The 10614-nt window shown below is 41.9% G+C and overlaps 1 protein-coding gene across 1 annotated transcript in view; it reads left to right on the top strand.

Annotated features, from left to right (window-relative positions):
• The first annotated feature begins 3474 nt into the window (after positions 1-3474).
• slc25a36a (solute carrier family 25 member 36a) overlaps positions 3475-10614 on the top strand; it is a 26229-nt gene continuing 19089 nt past the window's right edge. Inside the window, exons 1-2 of the mRNA XM_026936633.3 lie at positions 3475-3911; positions 10129-10293. Of these exons, the coding sequence (XP_026792434.1) occupies positions 3871-3911; positions 10129-10293 (206 nt within the window). The 5' untranslated portion in view covers positions 3475-3870. The remainder of the gene's footprint in view (positions 3912-10128; positions 10294-10614) is intronic.

The following is a 10614-nucleotide window of genomic DNA, read 5'->3' on the forward strand; positions in this document are numbered from 1 at the left end:
GACTGCCTATTGGATTTATATAGCTCTGAAGACATGGTGTGTACAATATGTGGCTGTATTGACTGTCTATGGCATGTATAAGGCTTTATCGATCATCTATTGGATGTATGTGAACCTACTGATGTATACAGCTCTATCCACTGCCTATGGGACGTATACGGCTCTATACACTGTCTATGGGACGTATACGGCTCTATACACTGCCTATGGGACGCGTACGGCTCTATCCACTGCCTATGGGACGTATACGGCTCTATCCACCGCCTATGGGACGTGTACGGCTCTATACACCGCCTATGGGACGTGTAAGGCTCTATACACCGCCTATGGGACGTGTACGGCTCTATCGAGTGTCTATGGGACGTATACGGCTCTATACACCGCCTATGGGACGTGTACGGCTCTATACACCGTCTATGGGACGTGTACGGCTCTATACACCGTCTATGGGACGTGTACGGCTCTATACACCGCCTATGGGACGTGTACGGCTCTATACACCGCCTATGGGACGTGTACGGCTCTATACACCGCCTATGGGACGTATACGGCTCTATCCACCACCTATGGGACGTGTACGGCTCTATACACCGCCTATGGGACGTGTACGGCTCTATACACCGCCTATGGGACGTGTACGGCTCTATACACCGCCTATGGGACGTGTACGGCTCTATCGAGTGTCTATGGGACGTGTACGGCTCTATACACCGCCTATGGGACGTGTACGGCTCTATACACCGCCTATGGGACGTGTACGGCTCTATACACCGCCTATGGGACGTGTACGGCTCTATACACCGCCTATGGGACGTGTACGGCTCTATACACCGCCTATGGGACGTGTACGGCTCTATCGAGTGTCTATGGGACGTGTACGGCTCTATACACCGCCTATGGGACGTGTACGGCTCTATACACCGCCTATGGGACGTGTACGGCTCTATACACCGTCTATGGGACGTATACGGCTCTATCGAGTGTCTATGGGACGTATACGGCTCTATCGAGTGTCTATGGGATGTGTACGGCTCTATACACCGCCTATGGGACGTGTACGGCTCTATACACCGTCTATGGGACGTATACGGCTCTATCGAGTGTCTATGGGACGTGTACGGCTCTATACACCGTCTATGGGACGTGTACGGCTCTATACACCGCCTATGGGACGTGTACGGCTCTATACACCGCCTATGGGACGTGTACGGCTCTATACACCGCCTATGGGACGTATACGGCTCTATCCACCACCTATGGGACGTGTACGGCTCTATACACCGCCTATGGGACGTGTACGGCTCTATACACCGCCTATGGGACGTGTACGGCTCTATCCACCGCCTATGGGACGTGTACGGCTCTATACACCGCCTATGGGACGTGTACGGCTCTATACACCGCCTATGGGACGTGTACGGCTCTATCGAGTGTCTATGGGACGTGTACGGCTCTATACACCGCCTATGGGACGTGTACGGCTCTATACACCGCCTATGGGACGTGTACGGCTCTATACACCGCCTATGGGACGTGTACGGCTCTATACACCGCCTATGGGACGTGTACGGCTCTATCGAGTGTCTATGGGACGTGTACGGCTCTATACACCGCCTATGGGACGTGTACGGCTCTATACACCGCCTATGGGACGTGTACGGCTCTATACACCGTCTATGGGACGTATACGGCTCTATCGAGTGTCTATGGGACGTATACGGCTCTATCGAGTGTCTATGGGATGTGTACGGCTCTATACACCGCCTATGGGACGTGTACGGCTCTATACACCGTCTATGGGACGTATACGGCTCTATCGAGTGTCTATGGGACGTGTACGGCTCTATACACAGTCTATGGGACGTATACGGCTCTATCGAGTGTCTATGGGACGTGTACGGCTCTATACACCGCCTATGGGACGTATACGGCTCTATCGAGTGTCTATGGGACGTGTACGGCTCTATACACCGTCTATGGGACGTGTACGGCTCTATACACCGTCTATGGGACGTGTACGGCTCTATCGAGTGTCTATGGGACGTATACGGCTCTATCGAGTGTCTATGGGACGTATACGGCTCTATCGAGTGTCTATGGGACGTATACGGCTCTATCGAGTGTCTATGGGACGTGTACGGCTCTATCTACTGCTCAGTAATGGTAGATATGGTAGAGCACCGCATCAGCTGCTAAATCAGTCTGTTTTCATATCAGTTACATTTTACACTATGACACAGAAGGGTTCTTTGCCAGTGTAATTTAGGGTTTCCAGTCATGTCTATGAAAAGAAAGGTCTGTGAGGTCTTAGTCAGTCAGCAAGCGTACGAAGCAAGCTGTCCTCAAGTAAACCTCGAGCTCAGTGAAATCACTATGCATTGTGGGATTTTTTTTTTTTTTTTTTTATGGAAGCAGTGTGTAGTTAATTATACTCCAGGGGAATACGATCATCCACTGAGGATTCATCAGGAAAGCATGGAGATAAGAGGCGACAACGTAACACCTAAATTTTGATGTTTATTTTATCCATTTAGCTTTTATTTTTAAATTAAATGGACAATTCAGGAAAAGTCTAGTCTAATTCAGGGAAAAGTATAAAAGTTAGAAATTAAATAATAACTAATAATTACTTTAATTAATATATTAGCCATTATACATCTATTATTATAATACAGGGATACAATAAACATTATTATACAAGAATACTATAAAATATTATTAAACAGAAATACAATAAATATTATTATACAGAAATATAAAATATTATTAAACAGAAATATTATAAAATATTATTAAACAAGAATACAATAAAATATTATTAAACAGAAATATTATAAAATATTATTATACAGAAATACAACAAAATATTATTATACAGAAATAATATAAAATATTATTAAACAAGAATACAATAAAATATTATTAAACAGAAATATTATAAAATATTATTATACAGAAATACAACAAAATATTATTATACAAGAATACTATAAAATATTATTATACAAGAATACTATAAAATATTATTATTATACAGGAATCAGGAGAAATCAGGAAAGCATGGAGATATGAGGCGACAACAAAACACCTAATGTTTATTTTATCCATTAATTTTTTATTTTAAATTAAATGAATAAAATGAATTTAGGAAAATTCTAGTCTAATTCATAAAAAAAAAAAAAACCTTTAAAAGTTACAAAAATTAAAAATAAAATAAAAACTCATGATACATGAACTTATTAATACATTAGCTAAAAATAAACCCAGGATGTGAGATGGTTGGTTTAAAGATGGCTGGTTTAAAGGAAGAGACTTTGGACAATCACAATCACGCAGCCTCCTCTCAATTCATCAATGGCGTGATCACGTGAAGGGAGCATGATAAGTGTGGGCGGGGACTGCGTGACGTCACAGGGCGCCTCGACCAATCGCGGCGTCTGTTGTCTCGGCTTCTGATTCGACTGTAAATAGAGACTCGGCTGTCCGTCTCCTCGCATTTGGCTCGGCAGCTGCTGCGGGGCGGCTTTGGGGACGAGATGCTGAGACGTTAATGTCAAATAAACAGCAATGACACGGAATTCTGCACCTTTTCTACTTAATAACGTGCATTCTGCTTCTTTAATAAGCTTTATTTGCGCCTTAAATACTATCTAATCCTAATCTTAGAGCTGATATTGATCCATATTGATCCATAGGGCTGAAATTTGCATTTGCAGATTTTTTTTTTGGTCTTGCATACCTCCTTCACTGGCTGGATCAGAAATAAAAAAAAACAGGTTTTTGTTTTGTTTTTGGAGAAGGGGTCAGTTATTTAAACAGCGAGCTTGCAGTTGAACCCGAGTGAAGGCGAAGAGAAGAGAATGCTAAAGGATGAGTCAGAGGGACACACTGGTTCATCTGTTTGCTGGAGGGTGAGTCTAAGGCTCAGCACTGATAACCTGGCTAGTTACTCAACATAAATACGTGTTTACCTGCTTTTTAATTCATTTACAATCACAACAAGACAAGCCTCACTGCTCAGTCCTGCATCCCGGAGGCCTGGGGCTAAGCAGCTAGCCGTGACCGTTAGCTAGCTAGCTTTTATAACAAACACTACTATTACTAATAACAATGCTAATGCTAATAACATCAACCGCTGTTTATATTTATCATTAACTCTATTTATGTATGTATATATATACTTATGTTTATATAAATATATATATATTTTTTTATAGATCCTAACAAGCGTTAGTATGAGTGTCATTCAATTGCGTTACCTGTTATTTACATTCCTGCAATATAACAGCGCTCAGATTTGGCCGCGTCCCAAATCCCACATTCAGCCCTAACTAGGCCACCTCTGTTAGCGCACTGCTAACGCCTGTGTAGCGCACTATGTAGTGCAGGAGTGTGGAGTGGGTTTGGACGTGACGGAAGTTTCTAGAATATCAATACAAGCAAGCGGTCGCGCGACGTTTTTATTTTTTTTATTTTTTTATTTTTGTACGTTTATAAAATGTAAAAAAAAAGTAGGTACAAAGTTTAAATGAATGTCTAGAAAGATTCTTTTTAGAAAATTGATCATTAAAAATAAATAAATACATAAATAAAAACGTAACGTAACGTAAATATGCAAATGAAGTAAACGGTTATTCGTGTAAAATCTCCAGCGTTCGTTTGTGTCAGCCAATCAGAAGCGAGATCGTTGACAGCGACCCGCCCCCTTAACCTCCACATAGCTGTTTTGACCCTGTGTTTGAATCCTATAAAAGGGTTTTGACTTTATTGTGAAGGGCAAGTTTGTGATTTTGCTCCTGAGCTGAACAACTGTAATAACTGATAGTAGGTTCAAAACAAAATGGCCGACATGTTTACGTGCAAAAGATGATCGCCAGTCACGATTAATTCACGAATAAATCTTAATTACGCTCAGTAGAACATCTCAGATAATATATATATACGTCTTCTACGTAATCCGAATAAATGTTACGTCCTGGCATGTCGTTACCATGACAACTACGAGCGAGAGAATTACCCAGGATTAATTTGCAATGCTTAATTTTTTTACGTTATTTATGTCACAACAAAATCCAATGTAAGAATACTAATAAGAAAACAATACAATCCCAATAGGGGGCCTGTGCAACTTTTTTGGTGCTTGGCCCCCTAATTATTATTGAAATAACACACTTCAGGAAAAAAATAATCATCGTCAGCGTGGTAACAGGAACGCCGCTTCATCCCAGCACCCTGTCGTGGATTATTTATGTGTATACATTATTTATTTATTATATATATATTACTATATGTGTGTAACATCACTCCTGAAGTGTTTCATTTCTAACACGAGATCTTTTTAACCTTCACGGCACATGCACAGCTTGTCAGGCGGCTGTCGGAGTTTTCCGAGGACTCGCCGACCCTAAATTCAGTAAACTACGCGAGGAAAAAAATGAAATCTGTGCTCTCTCAAGGACGCCGCTGGCGAGAAAAGGCTGCGCTTTAGCTCTGGTCTCTGAGGAGCAAGACATTTCGCCGTGAAAAGTCGCACAGATCCTGTAAAGAGTTTGGACGTTGGAATGGAAATGATCTTAAATACACATGATCTGGTAGGCAAAAGGAACAAATTAAAGCATTTATGCACAAAATGGACGTCCAAAAGCCTCTTGTATATACAACAAACCAAAAGGAAACAAATCCACTTAACTGTTCGAGACGAGAACAACGTTTCCGTAAGATCTCTTACACGGGCAGTATTTATTACGTTGTTGTTGTTGTTATAAGATGAAAGACACATAGATAGATTTATATATATATATATATATCAAACTAGCATGATGGTCTTTAGTGCTGCTTAGCCAAAAATAGATTGTGTGGTTTAGTTGTTATCAGCTACACAACGTTCTTCAGTATATTTTATAGCCGTTGCGTGTGATGAAGTTATGAACATGCTAAGAGCGAAAGCAGGAATAGTAACGTGTTTAGAACAGTAACGGATTAAACACAGCCAAAGGGTTGTCAGGGCAGTCCGAGTCCACCGCACGGGGAAATGGAGATGGTTGTAGTAAGACTTAAGGCGAGTCCGAAGGAAGCGGGTTGTGACGTCCAAGCTAGATATTCGAGAACCCGCATCCAGGCACAAAAGGTCGGAGAACCTTGGAGTAAGGAACTAGAACTAGATAAATGAAAGTGTGGTAAGCATCTGATCATACACCGTGACTAACCGTGTCAGCGTGTTGGCAGGGAAAGGGTTAAACTTTCACTCCAGGAGTGGAGAAAGGCATTCCTGGTTTAGATTTTAGTCTAATCTTTTTCCAGAGTTGGACTAAAAACGTAACCTAATGCAAGTCGCAAACCGAGTTTCACTCTTTGGCCACATTTAGGTTCTTGTCACAGTAAATTGGCGTAATAGGTTACACATTGGAAATGATTTTGAGATGAATGTTTAAGCTGAAAGTCAAATAAACGTTCGTGTTTATACGATCTCAGTGGCCGTAATTCTTTTACAGCCTTTCTATTGTTTATCTTCTTGCAAGAGGATTCGTTTCCGATTCGTTCGCAGTTTATTTTCCTTCTCTTTCAACACCGAACGGCAAACACTCGTCTTTTCCTGCATGACAAAAACGCACGCTTTCCTTTTTAATTAAAGGATTAATAAAAAAAAAATAAAACTAGAGATGGCATGTAATCATAACAAAATACACACAAATCTTTTTCTTTGGAGGAGGAAAGTGCAGAATTTCAGTAACTCGAGCTCTAACTTGCTCCTGCAAGCTCATGACTGAAGCTCTGAGCTTCACAGATTGCACAGACTTTATTTTTCAGCAGCTTTGTTTTGCCCTCACGCTTGTTCACTTGTGTGTATGTGATCATGTTTCCACACACGCTGCCATCAGCGAACGAGAGAAAAAGAGAGAGAGAGAGAGAGAGCGTAATCTCCAGCGCTGACATGCAGGAAGAAAGTAGGCCGAAGGTCACCGTCGACGCCTGTAATGTGGGTCGGTCTGCGAAAGGCGGAGCAAAAATAGGCACGGGAGTTAACAGGCTGTTGTGTGTAATCACCACGCAAACTTTTCCACATCAGGCTCGAGATAGAACGGCATGGCGTTGCTTGTTGCGTAAAAAAAAAAAAAAAAAACAACCCGTCGGTGTGTGTGAACCCATCGTGACCTTGCCTCTAAAAAGCACATCATTTTATTTTTTTTTCCTTCTTCCATTAAATCATGCGTTACGTATAATATTTAATTCACGTTATCAGCTTTACTACTTCGTCACTTTTTATACGTTACTCCGTAACTACAGCGGATAGAAAAGTCTACACACCCCTCTTAAAACTGCAGCTTTTGTGAGAAAAAAAGAAAACAATAAATCAATAAACGTCGGATGTTTTTCCACTTTTATTGTCATATACATACAACCGAGGCAGGAGAAGAAAAAACTCACTTTACCCTGGTTGCATAAGTATGCACACCCTTTAACTAATCCTTTGTTCAAGCGCTTTTTAGTTGTAGTTCAGCACTCAGTGTTTTTTGGCTACCAGCTTAGAACATCTTGATTTAATGATTTTATTCCACTGTTCTGTGCAAGAGCTGCGTCAGATCTGTCAAACTGTGAGGAGATCTCCTGTGCTCAGCTCTCTTCAAGTCGTTCCACAGGTTTTTAATAGGATTAAACCTGGGTTCTGACTGAACCATAACAAAAACATCGATCTTCTTCTTCTTCTTAAGAAGCTGTTCGTTTGTTGACTTGGGTTTGTGCTTTGTTTTTTCGGTAACCTGACAGGCTGCGTTTTTTTTTTTTTTTTTTTTTCGTCTTATTTGTTATTTTAAAGTGAAAAATAAGGCTACGTTAATGACCAAAAACGCTGTATTGCGTACGCCAGGCCAGTAGTTGGCGCTGTCACCCTGTTAGTTGGTTGTAATATTGGTGAAGTAAATCCACACTTTGCTGAAGAAACGTTAGCAAACTCTTGAGCAGCAACAACACGACCATGTTCTCCGCCATTGTTGTGTATGTTTTTATTCGCGCTTGCATTTACAATAAACACGTACTGCGCACGTCTACATACCGAACACGTACTACGCACGCGCATGATGTCACTGTTTTTAAAGATTCCCGTATTGGGTGTTTACATGGAGACGATAACGGCGGCGTTTTCAAAAACTTGCACTTCGAAACCCGTTTTCAAAAATATGCGTTTTCAGTCCGCAAAACGCCGTTGTCGTGTAAACGAACAGACAAAACGCATAAAAAGTTTCCCGTTTTTGGCTGAAAACGTTGTCGTGTAAACGGCCCCTGAAAGACAATGTTAACGGAATGATTCTTTAGAGCCTCTGGGACGTAAGTGATAACGGGAACTTGTTTCGCGGACTTTAAATCTAACTCTAAACGGATAAAAAGTACAATGTGTCATCGATTAACAAATTAGACATGCTTAACGTTGGAATATCGCTGTGGGAGGAATAAGAGGAATAAAACACTCTGGGACGTGATTTTATAGGAAAATACTCAGGCTTTACACGGATTGTTTTCCTGGAATCGTCATGCTTTATTCCTAGTTTTCCTCTTACGGATTAGAAGTCTCCATATTTCTGAGAAGGTCTGCGAGTATGAGACGTACTCTGAAGTGCGTGCGCTCGGGTCCCGCGTTCGGTACACGTGTTTAAAGCAGCGCTGTTTACTCTGACCTTTGTACCTGCACACAACGTGCACATGTAGGCCATACATGTTCTCCATGAACTTGACGCACATGATCCATGACCTATTTCCTGCATGGCGCGAGGCCAGGACTGTGATGTACATGCCAGTACAGCTGAGGACGAGTGCCAAGACCTTTTGCCTACTCATGTATATTGTATTTGTGTGTGTTTGTATACGGACATCCAGCAGGAAATGTGCTACGGAAAGGAAATGCAGGACACACATCATTTTTAAATGCTTTCTGAATTCAAACGGCAGCTCTGACGGATCGTAGGTTTACGTTAACGCTCTCATTCTCATGTGTTATTGTTTCTATAGTAACAGTATTGTAGCTCTATATAAACAGATTAAGATTAATTCTTACGTAAAGGTGACGTTTTAGCATTTAATGGAAGGAGTCTACAGTTTCAGGGGCCGTTTACACGACAACGTTTTCAGCCAAAAACGGGAAACTTTTTATGCGTTTTGCCTGTTTGTTTACGCGACAGCGGCGTTTTGCGGACTGAAAAACGCATATTTCTGAAAACGAGTTTCAAAGTGCAAGTTTTTGAAAACGCCGCCGTTATCGTCTCCATGTAAACACCCAATACGGGAATCTTTGAAAGCGGTGACGTCATGCGCGTGTGTAGTACGTGTTCGGTATGTAGACATGCGCAGTACGTGTCTGTTGTAAAGGCAAGCGCGAATAAAAACATACACAACAATGGCGGAGAACATGGTCGTGTTGTTGCTGCTAACGCTTCTTCAGCAAAGTGTGGATTTACTTCACCAATATTACAACCAACTAACAGGGTGACAGCGCCAACTACTGGCCTGGCGTACGCAATACAGCGTTTTTGGCCGTTATCGCGGATGTGTGTAAACGCGAATCGTTTTGAAAACGTTGTCGTGTATACGTGAAACTTTTTGAAAACGCAAGAGAAAAACTTTTCCGTTTTTGACTACATCGTTGTCGTGTAAACGTAGCCTCAATCTGACTTTACGTTTTTCGACATGGCAAAGTCTTCAGGACAGCGGACTTTACTTTACATTTTCCGGTTTCTAGGTAACGGTAACATGGCGATTGTTTTTTTTCCTCTCTCTCTCTGGTCTCTGCTACAGTGTAAGTGATAACAGGGACTGAATGTTCCACAACGTTAAATGTAACAGCAATTGGATAAAAAGTCTGACGCGGCATTCTTTATTTAATACCGTTTGGCAAATTGCCGGAAAGAAAAACATTCGGATGCGGGATGTTAAAGGAAAACGACCAACTTCATAACTCTATTCTGTGTCAGGTTGTATCACAGCATGGTGTTGTTGATTATTTTCCTCTAACAGCATGCTTGTGCAGTGTTTTAATCCTTACATAGTAAACTACAGCAAGATTAATGTCTCTGTTGCGACAGAGCAGCGTACTTTTTATTATAAATTACTGAATTTCCGCTCCGTTATCTTCCTGTCCAGCTGTGGAGGCACGGTTGGTGCCATCCTGACGTGTCCACTGGAGGTTGTAAAGACGAGGCTGCAGTCTTCCTCGGTGACGCTCTACATCTCTGAGGTGCAGCTGAGCTCCGTGAACGGGGCCAGCGTCGCCCGAATGTCTCCCCCAGGACCCCTGCACTGTCTTAAGTAAGTGCCGCGTCCCAAAGTTATCCAACACTTGAGCAGTTTTTTTTTTTCTTCCTTCCTTCCAAGTTCCTTGACCAATCAAATGGTAGACAAAATCCACTATAAAATCCATTCTCATTTTTAAAGCCTTCATTTCATCGCTCTTCTGTTGGTCGAACAATCAGCAGGTTATAACTTTATACAGAATTAAATGCTGTCTCAGAAGTGAATGTCATTCTCCTTCGCATTGCATTTCACGTTCATCACTGTGTTGCAGACGTGCTACACTGAAACGCAAGCACTGTCCAATCACAGAGCTAAGGCCTACTCGCGCAAGCGCCT

Source organism: Pangasianodon hypophthalmus, chromosome 4 (genome assembly GCF_027358585.1).
Source record: "Pangasianodon hypophthalmus isolate fPanHyp1 chromosome 4, fPanHyp1.pri, whole genome shotgun sequence".
Classification (NCBI taxonomy): Eukaryota; Metazoa; Chordata; class Actinopteri; order Siluriformes; family Pangasiidae; genus Pangasianodon; species Pangasianodon hypophthalmus.